This window comes from Dicentrarchus labrax, unplaced genomic scaffold (genome assembly GCF_905237075.1).
Source record: "Dicentrarchus labrax unplaced genomic scaffold, dlabrax2021, whole genome shotgun sequence".
NCBI lineage: Eukaryota > Metazoa > Chordata > Actinopteri > Moronidae > Dicentrarchus > Dicentrarchus labrax.
In genome coordinates, this window is record NW_026136724.1 from 10874937 (window position 1) to 10890513 (window position 15577).

Here is a 15577-nt window from a genome sequence, read left to right on the forward strand (position 1 = left end):
CTCATGTATAATTTGATCTATATAACACACTGACAAGGAAGCGTTCACTAATGTGGTGCGTTTGTGCATGCATGTGCCAATCTACTTTGCAGCTATATCTGCAGCAGAGCTGGGATTGTTCTGGCCGAGTGCGCTCACATGCCATATGTTTACAGGCAAACACGTGGTACATCTCAGCGGTGCGCGTTGGATGTTCTATTAATCAGTGGCTATCTTGTCTTGAGAAGAATGCAATGTGGACACAGCTTGCTCCTAATATCGCCACAAAGACTGCCTAAAATGTGTCTTTGTCTTCTAGACAATGAGACATTCCACGCTGTCATATACTATATTATATATGTTAACTGCTTATATTAATCCACTGTGTCTGTTGATGGAATCTTGACTACCAGAGAAGGCATAGTTCATTGACTGGCAAGTGCAGGAATCTTAAATTGTTTAAGTTACAATGACTGAAATCAAGTTTGTTTTGACGTTTCCTCCTGGCAAAGTCTTTTACACTGGCAGGATGATGGGCTATCCAATGGACAAGACACTTGTGATCTCTGGCTTATACCCTAATTTGGGTGTTGAGCTTTGAGAATGTCAGTGAATTTTGAGAGAAAAGCAACAAACCTTCCACTGTGACTCAGACTAAATAGTAGATACAGTATATCTTTTTTATGTACTAATAGTATGTCATTTTTATGGATTAATCTTATATACATTACACTATTTTTACCTCTGTATATGTAGGCTAGATGTCTGTTGGAGCAGATGCTTTCATAATGCATGTGCACTTTTAACTTTGAGACCCATTTCATACTGCAGTCTCTATAAATCCATTAAAATGTATACATATTCTTTTTTGTAGTGTGGATCCCCACTTTGTCACTCCGCTGACCACCCTGACTGTGTCGTTGAATTTCGACAGAAGGTTTTCATCGTGACACACCCAACCATGGACAGGAAGAGGAAGTGGGTGCCGGGCTTTGGGGCTGTGCTACTCATACTCATGAGTCACATGACTTCAGCGCTGGAAGTGCCTCTTGATCGTAAGTATTGTCTTCATCAATATCACAGATTGCCAAAATAGTACATTCAGAAAACGTTTTAACCAACTGTTCTGCTTGCATCAGCACTTCATGCTCAATGGAAAACTAGAAAGGAAGTTATTTCATATTGTGGAACATAATGAAGAACATTACAGCCTCTATGGGCCACTAAAGGGGCTTTAGAGTAGCTGCAGATTGAGCAGCATTTACTGGTTTCTTGTATTTCAGCTTTGCATGTTTCAGCATGGAATTAATTTTATGGTTTTCAGTTATGAAATGCAATTCAATTTCTATATATCACACATCCTGTGTGAAATTATGTCTTCAACTACTTTTCTTGCATTGATTGTACCTGCTTAGTTAGTCTTAAGCCATAGAAGTCAAGCCAAAATCATAAGCAGGCTCAATACGATGCTTAAAAGTACTTGAATGTGCGACTATTTCACCTGAACCTGTGGTTTACTCCTTGCAAAAACTAACACCTTTCCTCAATATTCTATCACTGTGGTACGGCGTGTCATGGTGGACAAAAAGCTAAAGTACTGGAAGGATGTAAGTTGCCACAAACACTGCTGTGACGTCTAGTGTTGAGTTTTTGCTGTTAAAACTTATTGAGACTTGCTTTTGTGTGGATTCTAGCAATGTTAGATGTGCATGCAGTTATCTCAACGCTGTTACTGTGTGAAGTGACTTGCTTGTTTTGGAGTGGCGCTTGGTTTACTGTCAGTTCATGGAACTGTAAGTTCTTATGAGATTAGATACTTGTTGTGGCTTTTGTTTGCAGCTCCAGATGGTGTTACACTTGATTGTCAAGTTTAACTGAATGCTTGCTGCATGTTGCTTGCATATCCTTGATTCTATAAGCCCCAGTGTACTATGTTTACATGTCATTATATGTATCTGAACCTTTGCTTCTATTCATGTTTCTCCAGTACCCCAACCCCCCACCATAACGCTACAGTCCCCAAAGGATTACATCTTTGATCCGCGGGAGAACATTGTCATCCACTGTGAGGCCAAGGGGAAGCCTCATCCCAGGTGAGGCGATCGCTCCTCCCACCACATCGATGCTTGTTTATCAGAACATGTGCAACAGACAAAAAGTTTGAAGGACAAAAACTCATAAAATAATGACATGGTCTAGGTAAGGTAAGGTACAACCTGTTCGTCAAACTCATTTCCATTTAGCTTTATGGGTCTCTATGTGAAACCATACATGTGTTTCTGAGGGCAGCTTAACCTGGAGTGGTGTGGAAATATGAATCACCATAGCAACTGTTGTCATGGAGACCACTTGAGAAACACACCTAGCAGAGTGAATTATACACAGTTTAGATTTGCCACCGGCCTCTGAGTCAAATGATTTAGAACCTGCCAAACACCCAGCAATGAATGATTCAAATCAGTCAGCATGAACGGACCACAATGCATCATGATGATTTGAATATGCTGTGTGTTTTACAATACAGTGATAATTGTTTTTGTCATTGATCCTAGCTTTTCATGGACAAGAAATGGGACCCACTTTGATGTAGAAAAAGACTCCAAAGTCCTGATGAAGCCCGGTTCAGGAACTCTGGTCATTGACATCAGCGGGGAAAAGGCTGAGGCTTATGAAGGAACATACCAGTGCACAGCACACAACGAGCACGGCACAGCTGTAGCCAACAGTATTGTCATCAGACAGTCCAGTAAGACTTCAATTACATTATTTATGTTGTTTTTTCCCCAAAAGATTCTAAAGACTTTAGCCCCAACTACAGTATAAGTTATTTTTTATATTTAATGTTGGACTTAATGTTGGAATTTAACTCTTCAAACAAAATAATTGATTCCTAGTTTCCAGCATCCTCAAAATGCTCAATCTTATCACTTTTGTGAATATGAATAAATGTGATCCATATGGCTGTGAAGCTATGGGAAGCCTGCAGTACCTTTGTTTGATGTTTATGTGACTCGCAGGGTCCCCCTTGTGGTCGAAGGAGAGAAATGAGGCCATCGTGGTGCAGATGGGGGTCTCCCTAGTGCTGCAGTGCCGACCCCCTGCAGGGCTGCCCCCTCCTGTCATCTTCTGGATGGATAACAGTGAGTCATTTGCATATATACACATCTGCACACATTGTACAAGGACATAAGCATTTCACATTCAAAAGAGCAATGCCAGACAAACACAGAAGGAGATAATTGATGGAATATAGTCCTGATGGACCCCAAGAAACCATATACTGATGCAGACATGTTTTTCTTTGTTTTCATGTTTAACTCCGCCTCTCCCTGTCCTTCAGACTTCCAGAGGTTACCGCTGGATAAAAGAGTGTCCCAGGCTCTGAATGGGGACTTGTACTTTTCAAATGTTCTCCCAGAAGACAGCAGGCCTGACTACATCTGTTATGCCCGCTTCCCTCACACTCAAACCATCCAGCAGAAACAGCCTATCTCAGTCACCGTGCTGGACAGTAAGTCAGGACAATCAATGATCTTCCAGGATTTAAATTGTATCTGGTTAAACCATGCTTCTAGCTGAAAAGATCTTTTGAGTTTAATCTTATGATTTTTTTCCCCTTTTACAGTCACTTTTAATTTTCTTTCTTGCATTTCTACATGTTTTCACTACATTGTAGGATCAATGAGATCTTGTGTTGCTCCTGTTTCAACACCATATGCTGCTTATGCAAATCTGTCTTAGCCTTGATGATTTTTTTGCCGTTCTGTAGTCAACCTTTTCTGAGCTTAAAGGGCTTCTAGCAACATTTGATTTTACAATGGCCATATCTCTGAACTGTTATTCCCACAATGTGTCTGTATGTGTGAGTTTTTGCAACACAATATTATTCTGTACTCACAATGCATTTTCCACAAGCTAATGCATTGGTTGATACACTGCAAAAAAAAAGCCATTGTAAAGTAAAGCATTTCCTGTTTTCTTTCCTAGTTTTGCATGCTTATGCTTTTCTGTTATATTACAGTGGAAACAATGAATGAGACTGTGGCTGCTTTATACAATATCACTGATTTCTATAGTGGTGAGTGCTGCTGGTTTATTCCCATTCAGCCCCCTCAGTGTAAACCCAGCCCTGTTTTTACTCCCTGACCTAACCATACCCAACATACACCTTTAATTGTTGCCTCAGTCCCTTCCTTGGTGACTTTATTAACAAACTCAACATTATTATCTTGTCAGTCTTTTTGTGGAGTATTTACTTATGCAAATTGAGGGTCTAAGGATAGAGAGGGATTTTTGTCAATATAAATCAAAATGACCTGACTATAATGCATGATACTTATTACATGGCAAAATACCAATAACCATTATTGTCTCTGTATGCTAATACCATAAAGCCTAAGATGGTTTAAGGCTGAGCATGCACAACATTAAATGTCAGCTAACTGCATCTCTCCTGGAATCATAAATATGCATACGCAATTCAGACTGATGTCATGATCTGCGCAATCAAGCGCACCCTCAGTGATTACCCACCATGACCCCATATGAAGCATGATACAACACATTATTATTCTAACATGGCATTGCTGACCTTGTTCAAGGAACATTAAAGAAGTCTAGATGCTTCCATTAAAAACTTGAGGGATGTGTAAAGCTGGGGGGTTGCTTTTTGCCAAGAACCCCTGTGTTGCCATAGCAATGAACTGACAGCTACTCCTCCACTTCCTCTTGCTCTCTGATTCTGAGCTTCTGCTCATATGTGATGAGGTATTAAGAAGAAAACTGCTGTTACTTTGTGTTGAGTCATCACTCATTCACTATCCCTTTAATGGACTTCATGCCAAATCACACTGTGACTCTTCATTTGACCGTATATATTTCTACCACCTACTCCCTCCATGAGAATATGAAACACCCTCTGAACTCATGGTGTCACCCAACTCCTTTGGGGGTAACACCTGTGGTAAGAGGAACCTTCAAGTCTAATATCTCTGGGTCTTATTTGATCGTATGTCCTCATGTGTTCAGACAGCCCAGAGGGGGAGCATCGCCCCGGTTTCATGATGCCTCTGGGCACCACCAGCAACAAGATGGTTCTGAGAGGGGAGATTCTGGAGCTGGAATGCATTGCTGAGGGCTTGTAAGTAGACACCTGCTGTAACTTGTATCTATAATCTACATGGAAATTGTATCATACAAGAATGTTCTTAATAAGAAACTGTCAGGGTATTCATTAAACAAGTATTTGATGGCACAAAAAACACAATGCAGAAATAGCACAAAAAGAAACAATTTGTTGTAATTGTCACTATGACAGGCCCACTCCAGAGATCTCCTGGCAGAAAGATGGAGGAGAGCTGCCGGGCAGTAGGACGTCCTTTCAAAACTTTCAGAAAACACTCAAGATTTCGGATGTGAATGAAGCTGATGCAGGGGACTACCGCTGTGCAGCCACAAACAAACTTGGCACTGCACACCACGTCATCAAGGTCACTGTCAAAGGTATACAGTTTAACCTGCTTATTTTCTTGTTTCACTCTAATGATGCACTGTAATTTAATTATATTGTTACATCAGAATTGGGTTGTAGCCTGTAGTTTTGGAATTGGAAAGTAAACTAATTGTAGGGAGTCACAGGGAGTGATTAGATTCAATGTTGATATGAATATAATTTAATTCAGAATTGAGTCACCTTTGACTGACATGTTTTGATTTTACATTCATATGGATGCAAATATTTCTGCATCCCTATACGTCATGTATCAAATGGCTTAGTAAAGTAATTCTCTGAAAAATCTAACTCTGTCTTCTTTATTTCTGTTTATCATCCACAGCGGCCCCTTTCTGGGTCAGCGCTCCCAGGAACCTGATCCTCGCCCCGAATGAGACTGGCATCCTGACTTGTCGAGTCAATGGAGAACCCAAACCGAAGATCAGCTGGTTTGTCAATGGAGTCCCTATAGAGAGTAAGGAAAATTAGACTGTGCTTGCAAAAACAGAATATACTACAGCAGCAGAATTGTAGTGAGAATTGACCAAGCGGTATTTTTTTCCACTTTATAGTATGTTGTAGTTTTACACATATGTGCTGATCTCTACAAACCAAAAAATATAATGCAGAGATGGAGAACTCGTCTCGGAAAAATGATAGGTATACAATATATCCTGTCTCTCATCTTATAATAGATGCACCGGAGGACCCCGGTCGGAAGGTGGATGGCGACACTGTGATTCTTAGCAACGTGCAGTCAGGCTCCAGTGCTGTCTACCAGTGTAATGCATCCAATGAATTTGGGTACCTGCTGGCAAATGCTTTTGTCAATGTTCTCGGTGAGTTAAACTTAATCTGTTTTGTTGCAACTGTAAACAAAATTGAATTGGAAATTTTGGATATACAGGCCAGTGTGTAAGTGCTGATTTAGATAATATTGTGATTCTTCCCATAGCTGAGCCACCAAGGGTGCTCACTCCACCCAACCGAGTGTACCAGGTCATCACCAACAATCCTGCATTACTTCACTGCGCCTCCTTTGGCTCACCAATACCAACCATCACATGGTAAGATTGAGGTTTTCTGTGACTTTTATTTGGAATAATTACATTTCAAAACCTTGTTGAAAAAAATATATTTTTTGTCAGTTTAGCCATTTCCTTATGGATTTTGCTGCACAACACCATTAAGTACTAAACCCATGTTTTCTGTTTCAATGCAGGTTCAAAGACAGTCAGACCAGCGTTAAGAATGGTGACCCTTATGTGATCCATGAGAATGGTACATTGGAGATCCACGTGGCCCAACCTCTGAACAGTGGAAAGTACACCTGCATTGCCACCAACAACCTGGGGATCAAAGAGAATCATGTCTACCTGGAGGTTAAAGGTCAGATATGGACCAGTCACAACTAATACAGTGAGACTGGTGGTTCAACTTTTAGCCTGTCAAAAATACTACTATAGCTCATAAAGAGATGCTATTTTAGACCTCAATAGCCATTAGGTCATGCGGCCATCAAGCTGTATTATTTTTTAATATTAACTCATTGTCTCCATCTTCCAGAGCCCACCCGTATCCTGAAACAGCCAGAGTACAAGGTGGTGCAGAGAGGAATGAGCGCCGAATTCGAGTGTAAAGTCAAACACGACCCATCCCTCATTCCCACCATGACTTGGCTCAAAGACAACGGAGAGCTGCCTGATGATGAGAGGTATAATGACCTTGAGACTCAGAGATTAATTCATTTTAACACTTCTGTGCAAGCTCAGAGAAAAAAAAATGCATTATCACTCTGTGATACTCCATCAGGTTTGTGGTGGACATGGAAAGTCTGATCATCAAAGACGTGACAGATGGAGATGAGGGCACCTACACCTGCATCATGAACACCACCTTGGACCAGGACTCAGCCAGTGCCATGCTGACTGTCGTAGGTACGTTCACAGTTGAACATGCATTCAAGATTCTGCACTCAGCAGGATGTCAGATGTCGGACGTTGTTTTATTGATTTGAAAAAAATCTTTATCAAACTTCAGCAACAGTGAGTGTGAGTTCTAATCTAATTTAGTGTCACATTACATGGTATTGTAGTACAGTATTTCCCTGCTGTTTCTAATATCTGTCACTAACATCTAATATCTTCTTGTACTTTACTCTTGCTTCTCGCTGTCTCAGAGGCTACACCTACTCCAGCTATTGTCTACGGTAAACGATGTCCATAGATTAGGATTTTGTAGCCTCCATCAGTCCTTTTTGTAAAACCGGCAGCATCCATTTCACCGTATTTTTATTTTATTTTATATTGATTGTTTCTTGCTTTATTTCATATTGAACAATTTGATATACATTTATTTTTGTGTAACATAAGGTATGCATTTTACAATTTTTATTTCATTGTGAAATGCACAGTATCTGTGTACCTATGCTTCACCCACACATATGTTTTCACTTACCCTGCCTGATTAGACCTCTTCTCAGGTCTTTGTGGGCATGTGCAGACTGTAATTGATTGCAGAGGTCTAATCAGCCAGAAGGGAAAACACCTGTGTGGGTGTGCCTGGTTTTAACATGTTTAATTGCATGAAATAATGTTGCACTTTTTTAATAGGACCATAAGAAACAAGGTATTCTTGACAAATTACTAAATACGAAGAAATAATGTTAATTGAACATAGGGCAGTGATATGTTTGTCCACAGTAGTTTCAAAGCATTTCAGCACATTGTTCAATTACACATTTTTTACCTTAATTAGATCTAAAGCTACAATATGCATCAGAGTCAAATATTCAGTCTAAATAGTATCAAGGACTAGCTGTAATCAATAGCAGAAAGAGTTTTCATTGTTCTGTGGTTCTGGTCTGCTTGTTGTGTTTGCAGAGAAACCTGACCCTCCGACTGACCTGGAACTGACTGACCAGACAGAGAGGAGCGTTCAGCTCACCTGGATCCCTGGAGATGAACACAACAGTCCCACAGAGAGTATGAAATGTTATAATGCTGCTGCTTTAGTTGTTTGGCAGCAAGTTTATTGAACTACACTACACTACATTTTTCCACTGCCGAACTTGAACTTAGACACTATAGTCAATGAATTTCAACCTTTAAAGCTTGTTAAGTCAGAATCCTCTGACCCCAGGTTTGGGGGAAATAAACAAGACAAGAACATAGTAGTTGGCATGATGAGCAATGAGTTACCATGGCTAAATATACACACTTTACTTAACCTATTAGAAATGTTTTTCTTTTCTGTCCTGTTTCTTTGACGCAGTGGCTGCTTTCGACGAAATTCTTAAACTCTGTGAATTTTTTTTTCTTCCCCAGAGTTTCTGATTCAATATGAGGATCTGCTCCACCAGCCAGGAGTTTGGATCAACCTGACAGAGGTTGATGGTACTGGCACCACCGCACAGTTAAACCTCTCTCCATACGTCTACTACTCATTCAGAGTCCTAGCTAAGAATCGCGTTGGCTTCAGCGAGCCTAGCCTGCCTTCGAGCCAATACAGAACAAACCCTGCAGGTAATAAAAACCTCCATTTAAAAAAACCCTGCAATATGTAAAATGTTAAAAAATATATACACTGATTGAACCATCATTTTTTGGTTTTCCCAGCTCCTGATGAAAATCCATCAGATGTTCAAGGAGTAGGAATAGAGCCTGGCAACTTAGTTATCTCCTGGACAGTAAGCTATAATTTTGTTACATTGGAAATAACTTATTGTGGGCTGATTATGAACTTATTTCTAGTTAATGTTTAATTTTGAAGCATATGCAGTGTAATTAAAGGCTTGGCAAACATTTCACCATAGTCTATATGTATGTACATATTTTTAATATGTGTCGTTTTTCAGCATCTAAAAAAAATAAATATTCTCTGTACAGCCACTGACAGGATTTCAGGCTAATGGGCCCAGTCTGCAGTACAAAGTGCAGTGGAGGCAGAAAGACTCAGATGAGGATTGGATTGAAAGGACTGTGGCCAACGTTTCTCAGATTGTTGTGTCTGGAACTCCAACCTATGTGCCCTATGAGATCAAGGTTCAAGCTTTGAATGATTATGGCTATGGGCCAGAGCCTGGAGCAGTGATTGGATACTCTGGAGAGGACTGTGAGTGAACTAATTATTATTTACTTTTTAGGGTTCAAAAATCTATAAAGCATTTATTTAGCCATTATTGGTCACAGTTAGTTGAAATACACTCTCTCGCTCTTAAAATTCTGCATAGACCTTTGGTCTTTTGGGATTTTACAATGCTTGCAAAAATAAATTCAATGATGCACTGAAAGCTGCTGAGAGCTGCAGACCTGGGTGTTGATTCACAGTGTGACTGGTGATACTAGCACCACTGTACAATACCAGTCATTATGAATGTGAGAATATTTTTGAGGGTTCAGTCAACATAGCTTGCCATTTTGCTTCTCAGGGTAGTGATTGAAAGATCCCAATTACCATTTTTACCACTGAATTTGATTATTTTTAACATACTTTTCAGAAACTTGACTTCATTACAAAAGTCTTTCTCATAATTTGTTTTGGAAGACACATGTAATACTCCATTACTGTGGTGACTTGACACTATATTTTAACTGCTGCTCTCTCTCTCATTGCTCTGCAGTGCCTTCATCAGCTCCCGATAATGTGCAGATCATGGTTCACAACAGCACACTCGCAGAAGTACACTGGGAGCCTGTAGCTTTACCCTCTGTCAGAGGGAAACTACAGGGATACAAGGTATTCTTTCATAAATGCCAATAGTGTTTACTGCTGTACTGTGAAGACAGAAGTCAGAGTGAAATGGCATAATGTATCAAATGTATGACTTTACATACTTGCAGTATGCAAGTTATTGCCTACTTAAAATGTACAGCTCAAGTGTACTGAAAAAGCTAATAAGTTTGATCCATGGTTATAGCTTCATAGTCAAAGAGGCACTTCAACCATTTGCTTTCATCATATAAGGCATATAAATAACATTTAAGAAATGAAACAGACCCCAAGAAATCCATGTATTGAAAGGGGCAGTCCACCAACTTGAATGTTGATCAAAGTGTTTCCACCATGTAGACACCATTATGCAGTAATGCAATGAAGCAGTCATTCATTCATTCATTCATTCATTCATTCATGGAAAACAGCCTTGTGGTCCCCCTCTTTGCCAATCAGGGTGTGACGACGCCCATTCTTGAAGGCATAAGAGATGTGGAACTGCTCACCCAGGGGCATTCTGACCTCACACTATGAGACATAGTCAGCCCGAAACTCTGTTTTTTAGGAACCCCTGAGATTTCTTTGCTGTCTCTCTTGTTGCCTTAAAGTGTTTGAGAATTGTTACTATTATTTATTATTTGTTAATTCAAAGTTGTTTAATGGCATGTTGGATGTCATGTCATTTTCAGGACCTGGAATAAATATATATATTATATTATATTATTAATAACTAATTATTATTGTCTTTTATTTTACATGTTTAGCTTAATCAAGCTTGAATTAATGTAATCACACTATGTGTAGGTTGACATTATGAAACAGGTTCTGTTTGAAAGGCTCTCTCAAGCCAAGCTTTTTACCATAAGCCTATCTGCATGTGTGCATGGTACCCTCACCATGATGATGAGGGAAAAACAGAACTATTGTGCACATCAGACTAATGTAAGTATTAACTCCTGGTGTCTTTCCTCTAGGTATACTACCGTCGCGAGCGGGGCGTGCATGAGACAGAGGTGGAGACGGAGCAGCAGGAGCAGGTTTTGACATTTAGTGGGAATCGTAGCGAGGGACGTCTGCCAGGCCTCGAGCCTTACAGCCTCTACAACCTCTCCATCAGGGTCCTTAATAACAAAGGAGAAGGGCCTCCTAGCCCCAGCAAGAGGTTCGAGACACCTGAAGGAGGTGTGTATAGCTAATGTTGGCTGACATGGTAGTTCTACTGGCCTAGAGCATCATGCATATAGACAATGGATGATCTTATGTTAAAGGTCACCATGTCACCTTTCATGTAATTCTTCTGGCAGAATAATCCCCCGCTCAGTTTTGGAAGTCTTTGGAAAATTTTTGGGAAAAGTACTTTAAGATATTAATTAGGTCATCACTTTGAATTTGATTGCACTACATCAGCCTCTATTTGTTGATACTACGAATACTACAGCTGCTGTTACGACTACTATGACAACAACCTAGCTGTGTTGCTCAAATTCACCATAACAACCCCCAATCTATCCTAGAAACCACCCAGAGCATCCATGAAAACAACCCAAAAAACCTATAGCTACACCCTTGCAACCCATCATGTTACCCCCATGAAACCTCATGGAACACCCTAGCAACAAAGTGGCCTACCGCTCATACGGTCCGTGTTGTGCTCCATAGCCACTATCTTATGCTAATAAAATATGGAGAATGCATCAACGACAATATTCCCAAAGCATTAAGAAATTTGAATAAAAATAATATACTATATATAAACATCCCTAGAATGGGTCCTGTGCAACGTTCTGATCCTGACAGTGGTTGTGGGTTTTTGTTTTCAGTCCCAGGGCCTCCTGCTTTTCTGAATGTCATAAACCCTGGTTTGGACTCTCTCACTCTTGAATGGGGCCCACCAATGAAAAACAATGGACGTCTTGCTGGATACATACTGAAATACCAACCAGGTAGACTTACCAGCTGCCTGACACGCTGCCTGTTGTGTTCTATGCATTGTACATTTCTAACATCAGCCTTTTCTACTTTTGACTTATTCACCGTTTCTCCGTATCACTGCAGTCAACAATACCAATGAACTGGGACCAGTTAAGGTCAAGAACTTCCTAGCCAACGAGACCACCTTTACCTTGGACAACCTGAATTCCAGCATGCTCTACAGGTTTACCTTAAATGCAAAGACAATCAAGGGCTCTGGCCCCACCATCACCGAGGAGTCCTTCACAGCTATGGACACAAGTGAGTTATTTACACGGTAGCCATTTAGCTTCATATGTAGCAAATTACATGCATACAATAGGAAGAAAAGGTCAAAGTCCTATATCGGTGGCATTTAAGCCAACAGAATGTGGAGGGCAAGGGTCAGAATCACAGTGCCCTGACAGATATTGGGGATTCCTGTGAGTTTAAAAGTACAACCATGAGCTCCTACCGCATTCCACACCTTACACCCCCTCTATCTCTTTCTCTGTTTTTCTTCTTTCTTCTGAAGTTCGTACTCAGCCCACTGTAGAGGCGGGCAAAGGTAACCCAAGTTTGCCACTGGAAGCACCTGCATGTTATCCTTACCATCAGATATTAGAAACAGAAAAAGAGCTTAGATGTTACCTTTTGTTTAATTGCCCCTGCATGTTACTAAGTTAGCATGTCTGAAAACTTCCTGTGTAAATAAATAGGGTTTAAGTGTGACAGACTTCCATGGCATCTGCAAGCAACCATGCTTGTGTCCTGTTTTGAGAGAATAGGTTGCTCTTACTGCAACATAGTTTAAAATCTCTGGTTTTGTAAATTAGCTGTGCTTGCAGTATTCACCTCCTTGTATTTGCTTTCTTCAAATGAACATATTTTCATTTGAAGCCTCGGGCATGATGCTTGTGAATGCGTATGTTTCAGTCCAGTACTAACACAGTTTATATATAGCTACTGATAAACTTATGTATGTGTATGTACGTAACTAGAATTTGATTTAAATACTGTGTGCCGTATTGCTGTGATTCAGAGTTGGTCAGTTTATTTAGACTCTGAACTTAACTCAGAATCTCAGGATTGAGAGGTGTTGCAACATGTTTTTACTCGGCATGCAACTTTCTCTGTAAAATGGAGGCTATTCAGTTTTTACTGTATGGCGACTATTGTGGTGTGTATATGTGTTGTCTCACTTTTTCCATGTTCTTTCAGGCCCCACAGAGCCCCCTCACCCAACCTCCCCCATCACTCAGTCTCCGCCTCCCCCGTTTCACAAGGGTACAAGCGCACTCCCTGTGTCCCCCCTCTACCCCAAATATCTGCACATATTGCTCTGCCCTGCAAAAAATGGTCAATCTCAGCAAAGGAGTTGGTTCTTTTCAAATAATAGCTTCATTATTGGCTTTAATCAACTTTTTAAAAGTTCAGTAAAGTAGATGTCTATTCTATATTTCTCTCACCTAACTGACTCGTTTGATTTCTTTTAAAAGACTAATATGGCCTCACTGAGATGACCATTTTTAGCAACTATATAACCGACCTGTTTCTATGTGGTGGCAGGATTTTATTCACTACACTATTCTGAGTTTGTGTTTTTCTCACATTACAAAAGCAGTGTTGCCATGTATTGTATAGTGGGACATTTTTCTAAAACTAACATACTAAGTGGGACAGAAACAGCCAGATGTTACCTGAATGTAGTAGATTTGTAGGCACCAACTTTATCCTGAATACTGGAATATTGTATGATTATTTCTTTAGAATGTTATTTCTACTCCTGTACTTAAGCTGCCTATCAGTATTTCAAAGGTTATTTCATATTAAGGTATTTTAATGAGCTGGGAAGGTTTGAATTAAAGCCCTTGATTTTTATTTTTTTTTCTCTTGTGTGCTCAGTGGCACCTATAGGCCCTGCATTTGGCACAGTTAACACATCTGTGTCGGAGGACGGTGCAGTGATCAGTTGGGATTACTTTGGACACCATAAGAATGTATATGTGGAATATATTGTAGAAAACAGTAAGGCTTCACTTTGTATTTGCAGTCATCTTAAAACATCAGTGCATGCAGTGATTGGCTGTCTGTAATTGAATCAGTCTGATCATAAATACTGTCCCTGAAAATAGGTCCCTGAATCTAATTCGTCTCCATCCACTACACCAATTCTAGGTAAAGAGGACTGGAAAAAGGAGTTGGTAAACGGTTCACACTGGCATATGATAAAAGGTTTAAAGCCGGGGACATCCTATAGAGTGCGCGTGGTAGCTAGAGACCCGGCTGACCCGACGGTCCACAGCACAGGGGAAGTGTTGGTTGCGGTGCCAGGTGAGGCGGCATGCCTCAGGATAGATGGTCTTTGTGTTGTTTAATTTTGCCCGTGTCATTTTCTCATCCCCTCTCTGTTTAAGCACTGTCTCATTATCAGACATACGATGCTACATTCAGATGTGAATGTACGGTAGTTAGTTTGCTAGTTAGTGTACCAGCATGTCGCCATAAAGTTGGTCTAATGCATGTCAATTAAAACCATTACTAAGAGGTCCATTATTTTACTGTTGTGGCTTTTGTTTGTTTTTGTCATGTTTACAGCAGCTCATCATTCCATATTAACCCATTTTAAAATTTCATTTGTGTTTACAGCATCTGTTAATTTCAGTGTTGCTCAGCATGAAGAAAACAGACTACACTCTTTTTTAGCAACTTGGATTGAGATTTGGTTTGAAAGCTATTGCTTACAATTTGTCTCATCTTTCCTCACTATCTGTGTGTTCAGCTGTACCCAGCCGGCAGGTCGACATTGCCACCCAGGGATGGTTTATTGGACTGATGTGTGCCATCGCTCTCCTCATCTTGGTCCTTCTCATAGTGTGCTTCATCAAGAGGAACAAGGGTGGCAAATACCCTGGTAATGTGCACATTTTCACAGTAAATTTAAGTGTATTGACATGTGTGGATGAAATATTGAGGAAATAAACTGTGTAATCTTCAGTGAAAGAGAAAGAAGATGCTCACCAAGACCCCGAGATTCAGCCCATGAAGGAGGATGATGGGACGTTTGGAGAGTACAGGTGAGAGATCAGACAGTAAAGGCTAAGATAGGACCACACCATACAGTAGTGTGTGTAAGATTTCTTTTTTCATTCATTGTGTCCTGACTTGCCTGTCTGTATGTAGAACATTTTACCAGGCTGCAGAGACACTCTCCCCACCAGACTTCATTACCAAACACTCCATAGAGGCAAGGAAAAGATCTGCACTACTGTTGATTCCTATAATGACCAACTCACCTGCACACTGGCCATCTAATCAACAGCTTTATATAATGCATAACAAGTAATCTAATCTCTGGCTGAGTCACTTTGTAACTGTTCTCAAAAAGATTGTAAAACAAATTCCATCACATTTGACAGTTTTCCATCACATTTCCACATTTTT

At 40.3% G+C, this 15577-nt stretch overlaps 1 protein-coding gene across 10 annotated transcripts in view; it reads left to right on the forward strand.

Annotated features, from left to right (window-relative positions):
* The window catches only part of nrcama (neuronal cell adhesion molecule a), a 59628-nt gene that overhangs the window by 39176 nt on the left and 4875 nt on the right, over window positions 1-15577 (forward strand). Inside the window, exons 3-31 of one of the 10 annotated variants that reach the window (XM_051392848.1) lie at window positions 854-1034; window positions 1569-1586; window positions 1967-2072; window positions 2532-2725; window positions 2997-3119; window positions 3320-3490; window positions 5008-5119; window positions 5297-5481; window positions 5814-5945; window positions 6166-6309; window positions 6426-6537; window positions 6693-6859; window positions 7037-7184; window positions 7283-7407; window positions 7650-7679; window positions 8353-8454; window positions 8797-8994; window positions 9088-9158; window positions 9358-9583; window positions 10092-10207; window positions 11158-11365; window positions 12004-12126; window positions 12239-12415; window positions 12669-12701; window positions 13355-13420; window positions 14039-14161; window positions 14312-14467; window positions 14916-15047; window positions 15132-15210. In XM_051392848.1, coding sequence (XP_051248808.1) covers window positions 941-1034; window positions 1569-1586; window positions 1967-2072; window positions 2532-2725; window positions 2997-3119; window positions 3320-3490; window positions 5008-5119; window positions 5297-5481; window positions 5814-5945; window positions 6166-6309; window positions 6426-6537; window positions 6693-6859; window positions 7037-7184; window positions 7283-7407; window positions 7650-7679; window positions 8353-8454; window positions 8797-8994; window positions 9088-9158; window positions 9358-9583; window positions 10092-10207; window positions 11158-11365; window positions 12004-12126; window positions 12239-12415; window positions 12669-12701; window positions 13355-13420; window positions 14039-14161; window positions 14312-14467; window positions 14916-15047; window positions 15132-15210 — 3671 coding nt within the window. In that variant the 5' untranslated portion in view covers window positions 854-940. The remainder of the gene's footprint in view (window positions 1-853; window positions 1035-1568; window positions 1587-1966; window positions 2073-2531; window positions 2726-2996; window positions 3120-3319; window positions 3491-5007; window positions 5120-5296; window positions 5482-5813; window positions 5946-6165; window positions 6310-6425; window positions 6538-6692; window positions 6860-7036; window positions 7185-7282; window positions 7408-7649; window positions 7680-8352; window positions 8455-8796; window positions 8995-9087; window positions 9159-9357; window positions 9584-10091; window positions 10208-11157; window positions 11366-12003; window positions 12127-12238; window positions 12416-12668; window positions 12702-13354; window positions 13421-14038; window positions 14162-14311; window positions 14468-14915; window positions 15048-15131; window positions 15211-15577) is intronic. The other 9 variants (XM_051392849.1, XM_051392850.1, XM_051392853.1 and 6 more) reach the window with 9 other exon arrangements.